Consider the following 24265-nt stretch of genomic DNA (forward strand, 5'->3'; position numbering starts at 1 on the left):
ACTGAAAACAAATATAATTTCCAAAAAGCCTAAGTGTTGGTGAAAAAACAAGATATAGATAATTTCATTGTAATTAGTAGTGATTAAGCTATTGGAAAATGAAAGGGATGAGCACTGAAAGGTGAAAACCGCTCTTGTCCGTTAAAAACCCCTTTGGGGTGAAGTGGTTAATATTCCAGCACTGGCCTGCAAAATATGTGAAGCAAATTTTAACTTTATTATTAATACTAATAAAGATTCAATCCGGTATCATATGGTGGAATTGAATTAAAATCCAAGTATGGGAAATGAATCATCACTATTATTAATTGTATTTATAAAGTGATATATTCAACAGCGCTGGACACTAAATACATACAATGATACAAAGGATGACAGACGTAACAAGGTTATACAACATAGAACAAAGCTATATAAGGAAAATGGTACAAAACACATGATCATGCAATTTTGGGCTGGTTAGAGAGACCCAGTAATAAAAGTACAAAGAGGTCATAGGAAAGGAGCACACAATCATGTAGAATACACTAGGGAATGGAGGACCCTGCCACATGCTTACAATCTATGGGGAGGGGAGATACACTAGGTCGGGCTGTATAATAAGTATTCAGTAGATGTTTCGTTTTGAATAAACTCCTGATTCCTTGGGAGGAGCGATCAGAATCAATGTTGGAGCTGCTCTATTTCCGTGCAAGCCGGCAAAACGTTGCTAGCCCCAAAGATCAGCGGCACGTGCCCTGGTCGGATCTATTCTGGGGTGCGCTGGATGTCCCCAGGCAGAGTCAGGCAGCGGGTGGCAGTACCCATCTCTGGCCACTTGGTCTCCAGATTCTGCAGACAACTCTTCTGGGAATCGCCCCATACTGTCTAAGAATTAATCAGACATTAGAGCTCCTAGGCCCATATGCAATTCCTTTTTTCACCCGAGTTTTCTCCTAGGTGATATTTTGAAAGTTGTCAATAAAATGACTCTTAAACCATCAGAAAGCAAACAAATGCTCAAAATAATTTTGATAGTACTTTTTTTTTTTTTATACTTTTTCCATTGCAAAGTGCTAAAATGTTATTTTAACTTGAAGATGAAATTTTTTCTTGTAGGAGAAAACTCAGGTGAAAAAGTTAATTGCATATGGCCCCTAGTGTCTGATTCTCGGATGCTAGGAGTAGAATCACCAGCTACGGAGGACCTCTCCAGACTTGGAGAGTAGATGGAGGAGATGAGTAGTTCCTCCCACTGTGCTACTCTGCTGGGAAGGGGGGTTCGGGGGACACACATAATGACGCATGCTCCCTATGGAGGCTCCTCAGCTTCCAGCATGTCACTACAACACACAGTATGCCCCATAGAGGCACCACAGCAACAAGCATGGCACCACACAGCACCCAGCATGCATTTTTTTTGTATTAACCTTCCTGGCGGTAAGCCCGAGCTGAGCTCGGGCTATGCCGCCGGAAGGCACCGCTCAGGCCCCGCTGGGCCGATTTGCATAATTTTTTTTTTCCTGCACGCAGCTAGCACTTTTCTAGCTGCGTGCAGTGCCCGATCGCCGCCGCTACCCGCCGATCCGCCGCTATCCGTCGCGCCGCAGCCGCCCCCCCCCCAGACCCCGTGCGCTGCCTGGCCAATCAGTGCCAGGCAGCTCTATGGGGTGGATCGGAATCCCCTATGACGTCGGTGACGTCATCCCGCCCCGTCGCCATGGCGACGGGGGAAGCCCTCCAGGAGATCCCGTTCTTTGAACGGGATCTCCTGGCCGATCGCCGGCGGCGATCGGAGGGGCTGGGGGGATGCCGCTGAGCAGCGGCTATCATGTAGCGAGACTTTGTCTCGCTACATGAAAAAAAAAAAAAATTAAAAAAAAAAGATTTGCTGCCCCCTGGCGATTTTTTAGCAAACCGCCAGGAGGGTTAATGGAGAGGAGGGGGCTTCATCCAACATTTTGCTGGGCAGGCCTACTTAGACCGCAGTTAAGTTCATGTCAGTTTGGCTCCACCCATGACCAAACCCACATTCTGGTGCATGGCTACACCCATTTTCAGCTGCAGTGCCCAAAAGTGCCCCGGATCTCTTAGGATCCTAGCAACACCCCTGCGGCAAAATCTGAGGAAGGCAATGGAAAAGAGAGAGCGCACTCAAAATATGTATATCTCAATTCGGCCGGATGGCCGAGGACAAATCTCACCTTTAGGATGTGCTGGTAATACCCTTTTGGATATTCCAGCTGTATCACTTTTGTTCCTTTGAGCCAGAGACCCGGCTAGTGTCCTTTTTGTAGAGGAATCCGTCTGCTCCCGCTGCTCCTCTGTTCACCCCTGTCTCTATCAGTCATGAGCTGGACACACTCTGTAGCTGCTCTGTGAAGGAGGCTGGGGCTGCACTGGTGTATTCTCCCCTGTAGAGCAGGGGTGTTTGCTGAGGCACTGTGGCTAGATAAGTGGCAAGCAGAGCCTACACCTTGCAGGTGCTCGTTGACTACAGTGATGTAGGGAGGGAAGGATGAAGGATGGCTAGTTATAGTGAGAAATACAGAGTCCATACATGTAAGTTAGGAGTTTATTGTAGCTAACACAATGCGTTTCGAAAGGGGTAAAACAGCACTCTTTCTGCCTCAGGCAAATCGTTTTTGACATACAATGGTAGAGCTTAAATACATGTATTGATTAATTAATTAATTAATTAATTAATTAATTAAAACCACAAAAAACATGATGGTCAGGTGGGTGATTGAAGGTCACATTGATTAGCCAATAGGGTTAACCAATCCTATTGGCTAATGAGCCACCATGTGACCTTTAATCCCCACCTGACCATCATGTGTTTTGTGGTTTTAATTAATTAATACAAAAGTGCTACAGCTGGAATATCCATATGGGTATTACCAGCACATCCTAAAGGTGAGATCTCCAGCTGGCCAAATTGATAAATACACATTTTGAATGTGTTTCTCTCTTTTCCATTGTTTACCCCAAGTATTTAGCAGAGAGTTACTGTGTGGTAGGGGGTGGGTAGGATATCTTCAAGAGGTGGGATTTAAGGGCTTGCTTAAATGTGTTGAAGGAGGGGACAAGTCTGATTGGAAGTGGAAGGGAGTTCCAGAGGGACGGGACGGCTCTTGATAAATCCTGCAGGCGCACATGGGAGTGAGAAATGTGCAGGGCAGTTAGACAAAGGTCATTGGAGGACTGGAGGGGAGGGCCTGGTGTAAACCTGTGAACAAGCACCGAGATGTAGGTAGGGCAGACGTTTAGAGGCCAGACATAGATCATAATCAACCACAATCAGTCCCTGGCTTATTCGGTTTATTGACGTATTGAGGGCAGTATATTATTTTGTGAACAGGCAGGACAACAACCCTGCCATTCTGCAGAACAGGCTGGCTGTCCTTTTTATTCTGGCTTCAGCAGTCTCAAGGGCATTTAGAAGGTTGTATAGTTCCTTTATATTGGCAGCCTTATGGACAGTAACAATAAACTGCAAGATTAAATTTCTCCCAGTGTGTCTAAATTTGAACAAAGAGTAGATACTATTATGGCCATAGACAGATTAGCATTCTCTTTCTCAAGCTTTTTAGATTTATAAACCTCAATATGATTGAATAGAATGGTTAGAATATAGATTCCCAATAGAGTCAGAGGGGTTTGATGGAGTGTGATGAGGGAAGGGGCTGCTAGTGCTACAATGCATGCATAACGTCACCAGATTTTAATAGTATATTTTCAATAGGTTTGGTTCACTTTGTTCATTCTCAGTCTCCAGTACACTTGAGTTGGCTGTTTTTAATGTCTTGCAGTGTAAGGATTATACAGAATCTGCTGTATCCTCTTCAATCATTAGCTGCAGTAAGTATATCTCATGAAGACATCTTAGGGCCACTTTTATTATGCCACTCAGGAAACTGAGTCAAAGGATTGTACATTGCAATCCATTTCCTCAGTGCTGCTAGAGAATTAGATACATTTTTAAAATACCTCCATACCATAAATGTATGGGTGCCAGAATTTTACTTACTATTGAAAAAGGAAATGCTGTGCCTTTGCTGGTGGCTGGAATAGCTGTCCATAAGCTATGCATGTGTGTGCCCAGTTTCTGCATAGTAAATGTGTGTACATTCGCTTTTAGGGCCCTTTCATACTGAGTCTGTTGTGTTGTGATAAGATTGTAAAGCAACATAGCCATAGAGTCACAACGCACTGTACATTGAGGTGCAGCCATACAATAAGGCATACAGTACAATTAAAGTATGCCTCATTGCCACTGTAAACGCACATGTTGCCCGGTTAATGTACAGCATGCTGTGCATTACTGCATCAAAACCCACCACACTGCACTCAATGTAAAAACCCTACAGGAATATCATTGCATTGATTTGCCATGAAATATTATATTGTCAATTGCAGTGCAATGAACTAAATGAAAGGGCTTTAACTGTACACCCTTTAACAGTGCAAAATGTAGATACCATTAAACTGTTACTGATTATCCATCATAAAACATGCTATAGGCAGCTTAGAATCTACTCTCTTTGGTCAATCAGATGCAGCCTGTCTTGGGAGCGCTGCCACCTCCCCCTGCTCTTTTTGCTCATTGCCATTCGGACTTAGCCACCTTGAAACACACCTCACTGTCCAATATATAGCCTTCACACAGAATGGATGAGCTCAGAAATAAGGACATTATCAACAATGTTAATTGGTAGTTAATAGACTCTCAAACAATAACATAATGTAAGCTTTGGTTTAGGCTTTTTTTTTTTTTTTATTTTATTTTTTTATCAAAACTTGTTACTTTTTGGAAAGTCAAACAAAAGTACTTGTAATTCACAACATCAACGAGTTCTGATTCCATTTTCTTAACTCTTTATTTGTTTCTAAGAAACTGAACAACACAAATATTCAGTTCCTTACAACCAAATAATGAAATATTCCTAATTTAACTGAAGAACATGTATACAACATATGTAGATTTTTTTTTTATTTACCCCTTTGCTCAAATCACTGTGCTAACAATAATGTTTTTATATTTCTCTGCATTTCATTTGCATACCTATACCTATCTTTCCACCCAGTTACTGTATAACACGTGCCCTTGAGCATACATAATGGGGAGCTTGCAGATCACTCCCATATGCCTCATAAATGCACTCGATAAATGCAAATCAGCTCATTCATACGCAATCAAGAAGACAGCCTAAAAACCGTTACTGCTGAAACGCATCAACTGCTCTATGATTAAGGTTTTTAAATGCAAAACAGAATCCCAGTAGCCTCTTTTACATACTTTCACTGAGCTTGGCTTGGCTAATCGTCTACATTGATTAGTCTGAATGCACAATGTAAGACCATAAATTATGTGTGCATTGAACATGGGTAGGTTTATTGATCCAAATACTTTTTTTTCTAATGTCTCAACTGGGGCTCAGATTTCCACCAGTCACTGGCAAATCAGAAAATAAGATGGAAAGTACTGGAAAGGTGTATTGGAGTGTATTGGGGGATTGTGTGAAGGAGAGGGTGATGTGGATGCTGTGAAAGTGTTGCTGAATGGAACATGTGCATCTATTGGTAGGTATAAGAGATCTTTGGTACCTCAATTATTGATTGCAGCTAAGCGTTTGATTCCGGTTAAATGGAGATGCCAGAGTTCTCCGTCCCTTAAGGAATGGGTTGAAAGAGTTAATAAGGTAAATGGGTTAGAGAATCAAATTGCATTACAGCAAGATAAACTAGAGGGTTTTAATGTAAAATGGGAAAAATGGAATGAGTTTCAGAATACAAGGGAATACAGGATATGATGAAGATGTAGGAGGAGGAGTACTCCGGAAAATGTAAGGGGGTATTATAGGAGAGAATGGAATTTAGGGGATGTATGAACATTATGGAATTTTTTTTTTATTTTCTGTTATAATGAGATATTGATATGATGAGGATTCTTTCTGTGGATAAGGGAGGAGGAGGGAATTGGGTAGTTTTGTTTTTGTATAATTTGAAAATTTGGTGAAATGTATATCGTTGTCAGGAATATAAGATTGGAATCTTCATATTTCCTTAATAAATTATATGAAAAAAAAAGATGGAAAAAGTGTCCGTAGCCGTATAGTGTGAGTGACCTCATTGAGGCTGGACCAGATTAGTCAGATTAGACAGAGTGCCAACTCATTTGTGTGGTGATGTTTCCATTCCCCTTTCTTGCTGACCAAACTAACCATAATCCAAAGAATTGGCTCCAACTTGGCCATGATTCAGTCTGCTTTTACTTGGCACAACTTGGTAATATCCACTCCACCTATTAGTCAAATGAAAACCTCCTGTCAATCCTTGCACCATCAGCAATATAGGTGGACAGTGCACATTGCTAAGGGTATTGGGGTGAATTTTTGGGTGTAGCATGTACACAGGAAACATTCAGTCATGGTATGAGAATTTAGAAACAGAATGAACAGCCACCTACCCCCCCCCCCCCCCTTCTGTGCCTCCCTTGGCTGCGACCACAGGTGTCTCTGCGGTGTACAAACACCCACATATCCGGTGGTTCGCAGATGTTCAGGACGGCTGCTTAGAGGGTGCATAGAGCATTGCCCACTATCCCAAACGACACATAGCGCTGAAAACTTGAAGGTTCATCACTTTAAGACAGGTGAGTGGCCACACCAGTGTTTGTTGCTGCTGTGGCTGGTTTTGGTCATTGAGAATTGAAGTTAGACACATGTCTGTGTCTGTAATGACGTTGTTACAGTAGTTTACTGAGAGGCGTGCATCATTGCACACGGTTGGTGTATATGGGCTTGATTGCTTACCAAGTGCATCCCTGGCTATAGTGTTCAAGAACATTTATATAGGCCTGAAGATTTGACTTACCGATACTTGTCTTTTAAATTGGAGTACACTCCTTAAAGGGACAGTACATGCAATTGCTCATACACCTATTGAAGTGTACATTATGCTTTGTTTTTAAGTGGGGTTTTCTTTAAAGGAGTCATCAGGGCACATATACTAGAATGAGTGGTACTTACCGGGGGCTTCCTCCAGCCCCAAGCTCCCAGGACCTCCCTCGCCGCAGCTCTGCCCGCAGCCGTTCGCCGGAGCTCCGACCTGGTCCCCGGCGATGACGTCAGAGTGACCTGGAGGTGCAATACAGAGCGACCTCCCGTCTTGTCTTGATGTGCAGCTAATTATGCCTGCAGCAAGGTGGGAATATCTTGACAGTCTCATGGCACTGATACTCCTAACAGAGTACACAGTGTACAATGAGCAGCAATTTAAGTTTACTGCCAGTTTAGATCATTCTTGGCTGCAGACTGAAATGGAAAGATTTTTATTTATTTTAATGAAAGTGGAAATGTACTAAACCTTTCCCATGCTTCATGCTGTAGTATGGTTCACAGAAGTGCTGCTCCACTTGGGTGTGCAGACCCCCACTATATTTATACCTGTACATAGAAAAAAAGAGACTGCTACACTCACATATAATATCCCAAGTGGGAGCAGGGAAATCCAAAGCCAGATGATCCAAGAGTAATGGTAAAAAAATCACGCTGCACCAGATGGTAGGGTAAAGTGAAAAAATCTTTATTCTGTTACTCCATGTCAGTGTTACAAGTAAAAGCTCACGCGTATCGGAGCAGAAGATGGCTCCTTAATCATAGCTAACAAACACATGCATTGCATTAGTTATATAGCAGAGAAGGCCCCACCCACACGGGTGTCCATTCTAGCCTTAAAGTTACAGACATCACAAGTTTAAAATGGTGTGAACCAATACATATAATGAAAGTACATATAAAAACACATGCAAAACCACATCATATTGTTGCAGCTCCTCTATTATAATATATTTGTTAGTTTTTTGTTTTTTTATTTATTGTATATTTTTTGTATGTAAAAACCAATTGCTGCAGCCCTATTTTAAAAGAAGGGAGACCTAGGAGGGGGGAGAAAAAGGGGGAGGAAAGGAAGGGAAAAAAAAGAAACTGCAAAGATGCAAGGGGAAAGCAGGCTGAAATGCAAGGAAGTGAAGACAAACAGGCTCAGGGTGTTAACACTCAATGCAAGGGGACGAAAACAGGGAAATGACCCCTATAGAAGGTTATTTGTCATAAAACGTATTGAGGTCAATTCTGGAATTGAGTCCCAAAGGGGAACGTGTTCCCAGTTTCCAAATCCAGAATGCCTCTCGTTTCAGAAGCCTATTATATAAGTTTCCTCCCCTTGCAGAATGTGCCACCCTTTCTATACCTTGAAATTGAAACCCAGACATATCACCCGAGTGAACCGAATAAAAGTGTTTAGAAACAGTGGAAGCACTGGTGATATATGCGGCATTCCTCAAACATCTGCCCGCACCGTTATAGTGCTCTGAGATTCTTTGGCGGAGGGGGCGGGTGGTGCATCCCACATATTGCTTCTCACACCTCATACACGTAACCAAGTAAACGACATTACAGGTTTGGCAATTAATATACTGTCTCATGTCATAATTGTTATGTCTGGAAAGTGAGATCACCTGGCGTGTTTGGTTATGAACCCTGCAGTACCTGCAAGTATTATACCCACATTTATAAGACCCTTTGTGTGCCAACCATGTGGGCTGAGGCCTGTCTACACTCTGAAATAAGCTAGGAGATAGGCTAGTGCCCAAAGAAGGCGCACGGCGTGAGGAAAAACCGCACCTATCTGATAGAACAGCATGAAGTTTAGGATCAGAATGTAGGACAGGTAAATATTTTTTAATGATATTTGTAATCTGGTTGTATTCTAGACTATATGAAGTGACAAAATTGACACCTCTATTCTGTTGTCTGTGCTTATGATTCGATCCTGTAGCAAGTAAATCGGCTCTTGTTTTCTGCAATACCCGATCTCTCACTTTCTTAATATGATTTTCTCGATACCCCCTATCAAGAAGTCTGGATTGTACTAGATCCAACTCTTGATGCACTTTAGCGGGATCGGAACAATTCCTAGCTGCTCTAATCATTTCCCCATATGGGATAGATTTGAGTGTATGTTTGGGATGGCAGCTCGTTGCAAAAAGCAGCGAGTTGCCTGCACATTCTTTCCTAAAAGTTCTAGTATGTATCCTCTGGGATGTAACCTGGCCATTCAATATGAGATCCAAATAGTTGATTTCAGTAGCACTATGGGACATCGTAAAGGATAAGTTAAGATCATTATCATTGCAATATGTCAAAAATCCAGATAGCTCCAATTCGGGACCCCTCCACACAAGCAGCAGATCATCTATGTATCTGGCGTACCAAAATAATGAATCAGAAAAGGGGTTTGGCTCTCCAAAGATGCGGAGCTCCTGCCCACCTCCCATCTTGTCTTGATGTGCAGCTAATTATGCCTGCAGCAAGGTGGGAATATCTTGACAGTCTCATGGCACTGATACTCCTAACAGAGTACACAGTGTACAATGAGCAGCATTTTAAGTTTACTGCCAGTTTAGATCATTCTTGGCTGCAGACTGAAATGGAAAGATTTTTATTTATTTTAATGAAAGTGGAAATGTACTAAACCTTTCCCATGCTTCATGCTATAGTATGGTTCACAGAAGTGCTGCTCCACTTGGGTGTGCAGACCCACACTATATTTTTACCTGTGGGGGTATTAGTCCACAGTAACTCACAATCAGCCTATATTCACCAAAGTGCTGGGCCACAAGTGTGCTCCTGACTTTCACTTTCAAGCAGATCCGTCATGAAAAACTAACTATAACAAGTAACTTGTCTATATATCTTATCTAAAGTTTAGATAGCTTACACAGCATATCTAGCGGCAAAAAGCTTCAAAAGTTTATGATTATTTAGTCCTGTGATACAATGAGGGCAGCCATGTTCTGTTTGTCACATTGTCACAAGCTGAGGGCTGGAGATGCTATCAGCTTGCCTGTGTGTAAATTCAGTTCTCTCTCCTCCTCCCTCCTCTGCCCCTGAAATCAATGGCTAGTAACACCTCCCCCTCCTCCTGCCCAGACTGAGCTCCCATAAGCCCTTGCTACAGTGCCAAGGCACAAAAGGAGCTGTGGGCGAGGCTTGTTAAGTTTATAGAGAATTAGAGTATTAAAACGAAACAAAAAAGTATTTGGCTTGAGGAATGCCCTATAAACTATATGAAAGGAACACAATTATGCAATGAGTAAAAGTTTATCTCGGATCCACTTTAAGAATCCTGGCCCTCGGCAGAAAGTTTTTTGCTTCAAGTAATGTGTACAGTACCTGCTGCCAGCAAATAGCTGGTGAAGCTGCATTATGAACATTCCTTTTCTAAAGAAAACCTTTTTTTTTAAACATAAATGTAAGCACCAAGAAATACTACTGTATATATATAAAAAAGAAAGAACAACCTGTTAATTACCCAGTGGAAGCTTTCCAAGGAGCTGAACAAACTGTGTAGCTGGTACAGTATGTTCAGCACTAAAGAAAGCTTTCTTTAATTATTAAAAAAAAATAGAAAGTATTCCACATTCTAAGCCACACCAGCTACTTTACTCAAAGAAAGGGGCTAATAAGTACCAGAAAGAAACACCATAAACATAGAAGCCCCAGACAGAAAAAGCTTTCTATTCTCTGCACAATTGTTCTAATGACTCCATCTGCTAAACCACTGATAACGAGTCATACAAAGTTTTGTAGACAAGGGGGGGGAAGGGTGGTGGGAGGGGCCCCACCCAAGCCCCACTGAAGCCCCACCCAAAGTTTCTCAGGAGGGCCCAATGACTTCAAGTTATGTCCTTGGTTAGGACATCCTACCTCCTAAAACGGGAGTGTCACAATAAAAATCAAATTTCAACAGCAACTGGTATGAGTGTATTAAGTGATAAAGATGCTAATCCTGCATTCAAAACGTTCAAAACTTTTTCTTCTGTTATGATTTAGAGTTATCACATACTTCAGGAGCACTGGCCCTTTAGTAGTTAGTGCCAAACAGTTGCATGCTGGGGGTTATTTTTATCTATATATTCCTCCTCTTCCCTTTATTTCCCTGCCAGCTGCTTAATGAGAAATAATATCGCTAATAAAAAGCCACAAGTAATCACAGCAATAACATAAGCAAATATTTGCAATTTCTATGCTGCAGTCCATAGACTGAAAAAATCAATATGAGATCTAGTTATTTACAGATCATTGCTTCTTCGGTAAGCCTCAGCTTTATCTTACACACAGAACATAACACACCATATAATGAATTTATTTTTACTGAGCCACAGTTTGCTGAAAATAGGTTTTCAAGGAGTCTTTACTGATGGTGGTATCGGTCTAGAATTAGTGGAAAGAATGAGGATACTTACAGTCTGGAGAGGCCATAAAGCCTTTGCCACCTGTTGGCTTATATAAAGGCACTCACGAGAATCCATTTATGACGGCGTTTTATGAGGGGGTAATTATTACACCTTGCAACGTACATCCTAGTTAAATGGATACTCAGCTGATGGTAGCTGAGGGAGTAAACACATTCACTGTGGAAAATTACTGAGCGCTCTTCCTTTCTTGGGTTATAAAGTCTTAGAAACAGTATGGTCAAAGGTATTTAGGATAATGTCCTTTTGTCATCTATCGTCACTTGTGAAATTATATACATTAAGATCTATCTAGTGGTATGATTTTTAGGGTCTTAAAGCTTGTGAAAAAATTACACCGTTTTTAAGAACCTAAAATCTGAAATAATCATACCGCCAGGGAGGTTAATGTATGGGAGATTTGAGACAGCCAAGAAAATACATAAACTTTTATACATCTTACTAAAAAAAATGGTTCTAAAATTATCATCTGTGCTGTAAAATAAGGCAAATGCTGAGAGAATAACAACTGTATTATGCATAGAGATGTAGAGACTGTACAGTGTGGGGTCAGGTAAAAATGGCGCACAGCGCCAAGTGTATGAAAATGGCGCCCCATTGACTTACATTCTATTACTGTAATAGATAGCGGAGATGCCGCCGCAGCGGTGAGCGGCATGGCGGCTGTCTCTGCGTCTCAGCTGGCGGCCTCCGCTGTGCAATTACATGGTGGAGTTTTGCCTGGTCCTTCAGTTGCACATAGACTGAAGGCTACGCGCACGCGCCAGGTGACAGGACCTTTCTGCGAATAGAAGGGGAGTCAGCTGATCGGCCGGTCAGCTGACTCCAGCAGTGCTCCTGATTGGCTGATTGGCTGAGCTCCTCGTCTGCTGTTGCAAATACTATGTGTTAGCACTCAGACCTTAGTCAGATCCCAAAGTGTGCTAGAATCAGCAGGAACTGGGGATCCACACTTAGTCAGATTCTGTTGATAGCTAAAGTACTAATTGAATTGTATTATTTGTTATGACCTTCTGCTAGCCTTGACTACTCTTCTGCCTACTGATTCTGTGCTTCTGCCTATCTGATCCTGTTGCCGACTCAGCCTGAACACTACTCTGATTTAGCCTTCTGTCTTTGTACCGTATCTGTCCGTTCGTTGCTGAATCTGCTTGTCTGACTCTCCTTCCCTCACCAGTGAGCCTAGTCCCTGGTGAGGGATTCTCTGTACAGCTTAATCACCTGCTCCTCAGGTGACCAGTAGCTGCAGTACAGTCTTAATCACCTGCTCCTCAGGTGACCAGTAGCTGCAGTACAGTCTTAATCACCTGCTCCTCAGGTGACTAGTAACCACGGTACTGTCCTCATCACCTGCTCCTCAGGTGATTAGGAGCTGCAGTACAGTCTTGATCTCCTGCCCCTCAGGTGATCACCTGCTGCAGTGCAGACTGAATCACCCGATCCACGGGTGATCAGTACATGTTGTCTTACTGTGCACCACCCGCTCCTCGAGTGAACTGATTTCTAGTTCATCTGCATCTCCGGCTTGCTGGAGTGCTAATCCCTGTGTTCTATAGAGAGATCTCCCTCTACTAGCTCCTCTGGGGAAGTTGGTATCTCTATCTGTATTACTGTTGCACCAAACACCTACCTTTACATCTGGTGGTCCTGTGTCTCGCTATACTCACATTATTGGTGATTCTGCAGATCACTACATAATCAGGTATAGCATCTGTATTATTGGTGATACTGCAAATCACCAATAATCAGAAAATCTGTTCTTGCTGACACCAATCGTTACAGAACAGCAGACCAAACATTATGGACACACTGCGTAGTCAGGTTGAAGTCCTGACCACCGCAGTAAACAATCTTGCCGGGGTGATCAATACCCAACAGACTCAGATCACTCAACTGTCTGGGACAGTACAGGTACTTCAAACGACTATTGATACAGTGCGATCCCCTTCAGTCACGGACCTGCGTATGTCCGTAAAGTTTTCTGCGTATGTCCGAAAAGTTTTCTGGGCATAGATCAGACTTTCAGAATTTCAGAAACCATGTGCTATCCTATTTTGAGTTGAGGCCCAATCTGTCAGGATCTGAGAACCAGAGGGTAACCTTTATAAAGACCCTTTTGTCAGGAGATTCACAAACATGGGCATACAGTCTTCACACAGGGCATGAGACATTATCCTCAGTTCAGGAGTTTTTTAAGGCTATGGCCGTTATATACGATGATCCGGATATTGCTATCACGGCTGAGAGGAAACTAAAGACTCTCAGGCAGGGTCGTAATCCAGTGGAGGTTTAATCCTGCAGAATTTAGGAGGTGGGCTGTATCTGCTAGATGGGGAATGTATGCTTTATCAGTTTCCTGTCAGGACTATCCGATGCAGTTTCTTATTTGATGTTAGGTCATCCTGAGCCTAAATCTCAAGACGAAGCAATTTCATTGGCGGTGCGGGTTGATCACCGCCTTTGCTATCAGAAACAAACCCGTGGGAGAAATTCTGTAAGATCTGTTTCCTACCCCTCTTCTCCACCCTCGTCACCTCAGGACGAACCGATGCAGAATGGTCAGTCTAGGTTAACACAAGTTGAGAAGAATCGCAGAAGGGCAGAAAGACTCTGTCTATACTGTGCTGAGGAGGGTCACATTGTCCAGAATTGCCCTAAAAAGTTGAGAAACGCTGCCGCCTAGGTGTAATCAGAGGTAATACCCTAGGCGAGCCGTGTTTACCTCTAGATAATAACCGCTTACTGCTCCCTTGCTCCATTACCTGGGAAGGTCGGGCCACGGGCACAGAAGCATTCGTGGACTCAGGCTCTGCAGCTAATTTTATAGATTATGACTTTGTCAAAAAATTGGGGATTCCCTTACTTCCTTTAGACCGTCAGATTTTGATCACAGCGGTAGATGACTCTCCGTTACAGTGTAGACAGCCTCTCTCCCAGACCCCCTTATTGTTGTGCAATATAGGGGTTCTACATAAGGAGAAACTACAGTTCTTTGTCCTGCAAATGGCAACCTCTACCATAATCCTCGGTATGCCTTGGTTGCAACTACATTCCCCTCAGATAGACTGGGCTTCAGGTCAGCTACAGAGCTGGTCAACCCATCGTCATCATCATTGTTTGGAGAAAGTTGCTGTTTGCGCCACCAAGGTTCAGGTGAAAGGGGTGCCAGTGCAGTACGCAGAATTTTCTGACGTGTTTTGTCCAAAATCAGCAGAGAAACTCCCGCCACACCGGATATTCGACTGTCCCATAGAGTTAAGATCAGGTTGTATGCCCCCTAGAGGCCATCTCTATAATCTGTCGGGGCCAGAGAAGCTGGCTATGCAGGAATACATTAAAGAAAAATTGGCCAAGGACTTTATCCATCCTTCCCGGTCACCAGCAGGAGCTGGGTTCTTTTTTGTACAGAAAAAGGACGGTGGGCTTCGACCCTGTATAGACTATCGGGGTTTAAATAAGATCACAGTGAAAAATCGCTAACCCCTGCCCTTGATTGATGATTTGTTTGCTCAGGTGACTAATGCCAGTATCTTCTCTAAGCTAGACCTACGAGGAGCATACAACCTGGTACGCATTAGGGACGGTGATGAATGGAAGACGGCATTCAACACGCCCGATGGGTGCTACGAGTATCTGGTCATGCCCTTCGGTTGTGTAATGCTCCTCCCATGATCAATGACGTCTTTAGGGAAGTTCTGGGAAAATTTGTGCTAGTGTATCTGGATGATATACTGATTTTCTCACCCAATCTAATAGAACATCGGAAACATGTGAAGTTCGTTTTAAGAAAATTGAGGCAGAACTCGTTGTATGCGAAGTTAGAGAAATGCCTCTTTGAAGTCACTAAGGTCCCTTTTTTGGGATATATCATTTCCACTTCAGGTCTCTACATGGATCCTGAAAAAGTCTCTGCTGTATTGGAGTGGCCTCAACCTGTAGGATTGAAGGCACTCCAAAGATTTCTTGGCTTCGCCAATTACTACAGGAAGTTCATCAAAGGGTTTTCTTCTGTAGTGTCACCCCTCACCACCCTTACCAAGAAGGGGGCTGACACTTACCATTGGACAGTAGAGGCACAGTCTGCCTTCGCTACGTTGAAAAAGTTATTTTGTTCTGCTCCCATTTTGAGACACGTGGATGTCACCTTCCCTTTCATTGTTGAGGTGGATGCATTGGAGATTGGGATTGGGTCTGTGCTGTCTCAACGTTCTGGCCTTCAAGGCAAACTACATCCCTGTGCCTTCTTTTCTTGTAGGTTCTCTCCAGCCGAGAGGAACTACGATATTGGCAATAGGGAGCTCTTGGCCATTAAGTTAGCCTTTGAAGAATGGCGCCATTGGCTGGAAGGGGCAGAACATACGATCGCGGTCTATACTGATCATAAAAATTTGGAGTACATCGAAGGGGCCAAAAGACTTAGCCCCAGACAGGCTCGCTGGTCCTTGTTCTTTTCAAGGTTCAGGTTTGTTATCACGTATACACCGGGAAGTGAGAATGTCAAAGCAGATGCATTATCTAGGTGTTTTGAGCCTGAGACAGTTCAGCCATCAACCCCTGAGACCATCTTACCTCAAAGACTGGTGGTGGCAGCCACGGAAACCTGGGAAGACTAGGCGCTTACCCTAGGGCCTTAACAGCAAGATATTCTAGAAGGGAAGCCCGAGGGGGTTCTGTTTGTGCCACTTCCTTTTCGCCTACAACTCTTGCAATTGTTCCACGCCCATAAGAATGCAGGGCATCCCGGGGCTGCTCGAACTCAGGACCTACTGGCCAGATGTGTATGGTGGCCATCATTGGCTCTTGATTGCAAAGAGTTTGTGAGAGAGTGCTCTGTGTGTGCCAGAAATAAGCCCTCTTGTCAAGCACCAGTAGGTACGCTACAAACTTTACCGGTGCCAAATGAACCATGGACTCACTTGTCTATGGACTTTGTAGGAGAACTCCCCAGGTCTGAGGGCAAGTCGGTCATCTGGGTGGTAGTTGATAGGTTCAGTAAAATGGCTCATTTTGTCCCTCTGAAGGGACTCCCCTCGGCCCAGGAATTGGCTGATCTCTTCATCCAGCACATTTTCCGGCTGCATGGCATTCCGGAGAATGTGGTGTCAGATAGGGGAGTCCAGTTTGTGTCTAAATTCTGGAGAGCCTTTTGCCACCAGCTCGGTATGGACCTGTCATCAAAGACTTAATGAATTGTTCTGGGTTTAGACCTATTTCGCTGATCAATCTGGATATGAAGTTCTTTGCCAGTTTGATAGCAAATAGGCTAAAACCATTCATCTCTCGCCTGATACATGGTGACCAGTCCGGATTCGTCCCCCACAGAGAACTAAGAGACAACGTGCTCAAAGTTATCACTGTGATCGAGTATGCGCAACATACTGGGACACCCAGCTGCCTGGTTTCCATTGATGCAGAGAAGGCGTTCGACAGAGTCAGTTGTTTTTTTTTTAGAAATGGCATTATATCAGGCCGGCCTAGGCTTAGGCCTGGTTGGAAAAATCATGTCTCTATACACCTTCCCAACAGCCAGAGTGAGAGTAAATGGCTTACTGTCGGACGCCTTCAGCATCCAGAATGGTACCAGGCAGGGCTGTCCCTTGTCTCCATTATTGTATATCTTAACCATTGAAAATCTAGCAAATGCTATTAGACAAAATCCTTCGATAACGGGGCTCCGAACCCGGACTGGCCACCATAAGATTTCTTTGTATGCAGACGATATACTATTGTTCATTACTATGCCTAAAATTTCAATACCGAATATACTTTTTGAAATCCGTACTTTTGGTGATCTTAGTAATTTTAAAATAAACCCGACTAAATCGGAAGCATTAAATATTAATCTATCAAGGAAGTTGATGATAGAGTTGAAAGATGGTTTTTTGGTAAAGTGGCAAACACATCACATCAAATACTTGGGAATTTACATACCTACATGTTTGGATGAGCTCTATGAGTTAAATTATACTCCATTATTACATCAGACTTCAAGGGACTTAACTTCTCCCACATACGGCAAGCCCTCTTGGCTGGGCCGAATTAATGTGTTAAAAATGGATATCCTACCTAGATTCCTACATATAATGCAGGCAGTTCTACTAGATATCCCCAAAAAGTTCTTTAAATCAATTAAATCAATATTTACTAGATATATTTGGGGTCCTGAGAAGGTACCACGCCTCCGATACACCTTGTTGTCAAAGGGAAGACAAGAAGGAGGGGTGGGCCTACCGGACATAGAACGGTATTATAGGGCAATTGCATTATCCCATATAGTAGATTGGTGCCATGGTAGCGAGGGGAAACATTGGGTAGAATTAGAATCGCAGATTATGGATTTAGATGTTAAGGCCCTGCCTTGGATCCCTGTGTGTTTTAGGAGGTCTCTAGGTTTTATTCCCTTATTGGTGAAAAATGTATTACAAAGCTGGGATGGCGTATTGACCGTTCAGGCTTCTCCACCCCTCTTATCATCTATACCAAGTCCTCTAACCCCAATTTTTGATAATCTGGGATTTCTTTCCGCAGTTAGAGCCAGGACCTTTATGGGTCTTGATAGAAGGGACTGGCCGACATTGCAGACACTTTTGGTAAATGGGACTATCCCTGCCATTGGGGATGTGCTCCCTAAAAATAGCAGCAGCCCGAATTTGTTGGGGCGGTTTCAATATCAACAATTATGTAGCTATATTAAAACGCTTTCACCTCTGGTCCAGATAAGGAGAAGATGCACGGCCTTTGAGAATCTATGCGCCAGTGAACACCGTCCAGAACATGTGTTATCAAAAATTTATAAAATTCTTCTGGATATCTCTCCCAGCCAGTTTAACCATATTCAAGCACAATGGGAAGGAGACTTGGGGAAACAGTTCTCATCTAGGGATTGGAAAAAGGCTCTGGCCCTGACGCATGGATTCTCTAGGTCATGTAAAGTGCAGGAAAGAAATTATAAACTTCTGACCCGATGGTTCCGTACCCCAGCTCAGATGTCCCGATGGCGGGAGGGGACGTCTGATGTGTGCTGGAGATGTGGGAAAAAAACAGGGGATTATATACATATGTGGTGGAGTTGTGATAGTATATCTCACCTTTGGAGATTAGCATTTGGGTGGTTCGAAAAAATGAATCCAGGTGAAATGCATTTCTCCCCGGAGATCGCGCTACTTTCTATGTATCCTGGGACAATAAAACAAACAAAGGGGTCTATCCTGGGTCACTTAATGAGTTCAGTTAAGTATCTGATAGCTAAAAATTGGAAAATGGATGCCAGATTGGGTGCTATAGATCTGGTGGAAGCCCTCAATGATACAATGAGGATGGAGGAACTGGTTCTGTTGGCACAGAGTCAAATGGCCAAGTTCCACAGCCAATGGGCAATATGGTTGGAATTTAGAGAGGGCCTTGGAACAGCAACCACTACTGGTGAATAGGTACAGATGTGGGGGGCCCTTTTTAGGAGCTAAAACATTTACTTGAGACAACAATATTAATACACATTTCCTTTTCCCTTTTTTCCCCCCCCCCTTTCTTTCTCTCTTCTTTCTTCTATATTGGTCAGCAGTGGACCACTCCTCTATGCTAATATGTTCTTTAGGAGCGGGGGGATGGCTGGGTCAGTGGGGGTGGAGGGACCTTTGACTGTCCTGCTCATTTTCTATTTACTTGGTAATGGCATGGGGACATGGGGGAGTGAATGTATTGTTGTACTTACAGTTTTAGTATACATGTGTATTGGTGACAGTCTTTTTTGTTGTACTAGTATATTGTATTAATAAAAAAAAAAAATTTGATTACAAAAAAAAAAAAATGTATGAGAGATACCAATGGCATCTTATTACAAAAAAAGTTATCTTAAAACTAAAAAAGTTATTTAACGTTTCAGGACATTTCAGAAATGTTAAATAACTTTAGGAGCAAGATGCCTTTATCGGCATTCCCTTGTGCCATTTTCACAGGCGCCATTTTTAACTGTACCCTGAAGTGTTTCTGACTGAAATCTTACTGAATTAACTGTATGGTTGTTTCAGGTGGGTGATTCTGATACTACTGAAAGATCAGCACGATGCCAGGCAATTAGCATTGTTGAGAAGGAAATACATATAGCAGACAGTCACCATATCCCTTTCACTTCAGGAGTCCTTTCAGGCAGGTTACAGCTTTCAGCCAGTATAACCATATCTAAAGACTTGCTTAGATCTGCTTGCTCTGGAATATTAAAAAGAGGAAAAAACGCTGGACTTGGTTCACTTAATAACACACTAAATGATAGTAGATAACAAAAAAGATTTACCAATATTCACCTCAACTGGAAAAACCAGGAGAACCATAGTGACCCGGTAATTCTAACCTGAACTTATTATAGGTTAATGATTGTTTGCTACAAGGCAGCAAAAGTTACCTATCCCCACCTGGGTAATATCAGAGTTTAGTAGGGACTGGTTAAATGCTAGTGACAGCAATAGGGTTCATATCACTACAGCCATACTTTGTGCACCCAACTGTATTTACAATTGATAATACAATTAAGATATCAAATACTGACCGGAACATACCCATTTTACCCCAGTCTATGCTGGCAGGAGTGCACGGGGACTGCAGGGTAGAATGGTATACCAGAGATGTTTGCAGCATTGCTTTGTACTGCATCAAAAAGCACTGTGCTAGCAACTGACGTGGTGCCACTGATATTAGTCAGGATTTCTGCTAAAGTGTTGTCAAATATCTACTGGGGAAAGCTGGTAGACCAAGTAATGTGACAGGAAGTGGCAAAACTGATCAGACTACATCGGTGTTATGGATGCCCACTAACACACCTGGGAAAATGCCATTATGCTCTCCTGCATTTATCCTGGATACATAAGACTGTTACTTTGGTCTGTAATACATTCTTCTTCAATATAGATTTCTAATATGAGATTTAACAAATTGGTTATTTCAGATATTTGTTTTTTTGGGCCTTTTTAAGGCAATTTAGTAAATGGGTTCTCTTGTTACATTGAGCTGAACATGTATCTTACAATCTTCTTGTTTGTATATTGTGATAGTGGGAGACAAGTCACCCCACTGTCTCTGCCAAATGTTTGCAGCTGCCTTTAAGTTCCTGGCAGATCCACTGAAGCAGTTGACACACAATGGATAGTTATCTGTTAACTGCTTGTGTGAATACAACCTTGATGTAATGTACTGTATATGGCTGCTAAAAGGTGAATTACAATTTTCCTGCAATTCATATTAAAGTTTATCGCTTTGTCTCTTGAGGCTAGTTCACAGTGGTCAGTTGCAGAGTGCACTCATTATAATGAGTGGGAACTGAAGTGGAGACAACACATAGACTTTAATACAAAGCCTGCATACAGGGAATTAGAATAACACAATCTGCAGTACTGTGAACAGGATCATAAAATTGTAGGGGCAGTGAGTTGACATGCAGAAATATTCTGCAACACAACTGAGTACTGTAAACTAGCCCTAAAGTACTGAGAAGGCTGTAGCTGTACTTTGTACTTGCTTAAAGAGAACCCGAGGTGGGTTTGAAGAATATTATCTGCATACAGAGGCTGGATCTGCCTATACAGCCCAGCCTCTGTTGCTATCCCAAACCCCCCTAAGGTCCCCCTGCACTCTGCAATCCCTCATAAATCACAGCCACGCTGCTGACAAACAGCTTGTCAGAGCTGGCTGTGTTTATCTCTATAGTGTCAGTCTGCTGCTCTCCCCGCCTCCTGCAGAACTCCAGTCCCCGCCTGCATGCCTTCCCTCCCTGCTGATTGGAGGGAAGGGACGGGGGCAGGGACCGGAGCTATGCAGCAGGCGGGGGAGCAACCGAGACTGACACTAGAGATGTAAACACAGCCTCATAGCACGGCTGTGATTTATGGGGGATTGCAGAGTGCAGGGGGACCTTAGTGGGGTTTGGGATAGCAACAGAGGCTGGGCTGTATAGGCAGATCCAGCCTCTGTATGCAGATAACATTCTTTAAACACACCTCGGGTTCTCTTTAAGCCTGGCATGGTATAGATTTTACTACACCAGCTTTTGTACTCCTGATGTGATGACTTATGCCTGCTACTGCTAAACACAGCGGTCTAATTACAGATAAGTTCCTTGCATCATCCAGGATCCAATTTTATTGGCTCCTGAACATGTGACTGCTGTGAGCCAATCACAGAGATCTCAGAGGTAAAATGGAAAAAAAAGCTCTTGCCCTTAAGGGGCCAGAGCCACGTGGCCCAAAAGGGTTAATAGCCAGTATATTTGGATTTGTTTCTGTGAGCTGCAATAACTAGTCAAGACCCACAGTGTACATCAGCGCTTCATGGTGAAAGTAATCCTTCAGATTCTGTGTACTGGAAAGACTCAAGTCACTGCATACTATATTATAAAAATAACTTTAATTTGTTTCAAGATTACATGTGTAATGCCAGACTGTCACAATCCATTTGTCTCCAGCTGTCCTTGTAAGTGTATTTATTTATCTGTTTAAATTTGCTCACTGACAAAAAGCAAATTAGAAGAGTACCCTTGTCATTTCACAGAGAAATGAAACATATCACAGGAGCAATAAAAGCATAATTGCACTTGAACAATTAGATTGACAATGCACTTTCAAGTGATTTATCTGATGTTAGTCCAGTTAGGAATGAAAGAAAATGGGCTGTTTGTTACCTCTTTGTTATTTGTTCCAGGAAGCTGAAGACCGTCTGCTACAATTTTATATTTCACATCATTTTTCATTAAGCTTCTAGATGGACTTTCATAATGTGAAACCAAGTAAAATGTGATAGCGTGTTTTTAACAAAGCACAGAAGAATGATTACATTATGAACAGTTAAGACTAAAATGTATGCCCAGCAAAACACAATTTTCTGTATCTGGTAGTTTGAAGAGGAACTTTCACCCAGGATTGAACTGCATCCCAATCACTAGCAGATGACCCTTTCCCAAGAGAAATATTTACCTTTTCTGGGATTGATCATCGGGCTGATATTGTGGTGAAACTCGTTCCACAATGTGATGTCATGACTATGGGCATGACAGTTTCCTTTCTGTGAACTTTGGTGCATTGTGGGAAATAACAGCTGTTTCGAACAGCCAAGCAGCCAGTAACCCCCTCTGTGCATATGTAGATCTATAACAATAAAAAAAACCTTTTAGCCTATAGCATTGTAGTGGATGTGGTTATAGATAATGGCAGTTGGTGCTGTTTTTAATATTTTTAAGTTCCTCTTTAAGGTTCTCAAATGATATCCATTCAGTAGAGTTCCTTTACAAATACCATACTGCGGTCACAAATCACTGGCAGTAAAATTTAACAGAAAAAATGCGACACAACTAAAAGAAAAAGAGGCCGGTGTATGTTTCAGCCCCTATAGTTCTTATAATGTAGACATGAATTAAAGCAGAAGTCCACAATAATAATCTCTCATCCTAACCCTCAAATTCACCTATGCAACTATTAGACTGTTTTTACTGATTTGTGCATTTACATGTTTGCTCAGGCAGTCACTTCTATTCGGATGAAAATTTACATAAAGGTGCTGTAAAGAAAAAAATGTTTTTATTGGCTACCCCTCCGCCCCTTAGCTTATCTCCACCTCCTCCTGGTTATCATCTGTAACATAACGTATTATTAAAGGACCTGGTCAGGAACCCCTGCAGTGAGCCCTTTCTGTAACATAGACTCACATAACTATAGACTGCTATCATTATTCATGGGTATTCACACAGAATACTGAATGTCATAAAAATTAACCTTTAACTTGACTTAGAGGCAAGTACTTCTTCATGTTTCCTGATTAATAGAAAGGTGGTAAACACTGAAATGACTTTGTTGCACAGTGTGGACCTTATTCACTAAGGCCCCTTCAAAGATCTCTGGGGACATTGTAAGCGATCCAGGAAATCTGGAATGGACAAATTGTCTACAAATATTTGGTTTGTCAACTTTTTTCAATATTTGGTTTGTCAACTGCATCTAGGTCATAACTGATGAAAGTGAGGGTTGCTGAGAAATGTGTGAATAAGTGGATTTGTGGTTAGTTGCAAGCAGCATCCTCAGAAAAAGGTTTTCGCTGTGGGCAACTTCAGGAGATTGCGGTTACTTAGCTGTTCATTTACCAATCTTTTAGCCTTTGCTACTTTCATGACCCATGAATAGGTTGAAATCTTTTTCCACACATGAGAACCGTTTTTTTAGTATATGGCCTCGTTTGCATTGCCCAAAGCAGATGGCCTTGTGATCAGAGCACAACATGCATGATCCCACACCATCTGTGCTGCTGTGCGTTGTGCTGCTGATCCCATACATTACAGTAAATGGATCTGTGTTGCGCGTTGCTGAAATGTGCACAGCAACGCGTATAGTGTAATCTAGGTTTGTTGTATTGCTCATAGTACCTTCATTTGCTTGGAGATCTTTGGATCTCACCGTGTGAGTTTCTGCTTTAGTCAGTTTTAGTCAGCAGGGTGGAGCCACTCTGCAGGTTTTATTGGCATACAAATTGCATCAATCTACCATAGTGAGCAGCAAAAATCTACTACAAAGATACCGCTGTAACTTCTTAAATGCATATTCCTAAAGACAATATGATTGGTCAGTTGAGCACATAGGAAGGTAGCGTATTGCATCACTAAATAATGATTTGAAAGTTAAAAACACTCTATTGTAACCCATACCCAACATTTAAAATACATTTCTGGAAAAATAGTCCACATTTGCATGTGGGTAGTATGGAGCTGCTTGTCTTTGGATGTACCCGAGTACTGCCATGGCCTTCCAAGGAGACCTAAAAGCCTCTATGACATTAAAGTCAGAGGATGCGACAGGGGTGGAATGAGGGGACACAGAGAAGAACAAGAAGGCTCTAAAGGTAGCCATACACTGGTCGATTTGCCATTAGATCGACCAGCTGACAGATCCCTATCTGATCGAATCTGATCAGAGAGGGATCGTATGGCTGCCTTTA

The 24265-nt window shown here is 42.5% G+C and overlaps 1 protein-coding gene across 1 annotated transcript in view; it reads left to right on the plus strand.

Moving 5' to 3' along the window:
• Nucleotides 1–22045, plus strand: part of LOC137545077 (synaptotagmin-6-like) — a 480981-nt gene extending 458936 nt beyond the window's left edge. The window contains exon 4 of the mRNA XM_068266184.1: nucleotides 21986–22045. Within this exon, the coding sequence (XP_068122285.1) occupies nucleotides 21986–22045 (60 nt within the window). The remainder of the gene's footprint in view (nucleotides 1–21985) is intronic.
• The last annotated feature ends 2220 nt before the right edge of the window (nucleotides 22046–24265 follow it).

This window comes from Hyperolius riggenbachi, chromosome 2, assembly GCF_040937935.1.
Source record: "Hyperolius riggenbachi isolate aHypRig1 chromosome 2, aHypRig1.pri, whole genome shotgun sequence".
In the NCBI taxonomy this organism is placed as follows: domain Eukaryota; kingdom Metazoa; phylum Chordata; class Amphibia; order Anura; family Hyperoliidae; genus Hyperolius; species Hyperolius riggenbachi.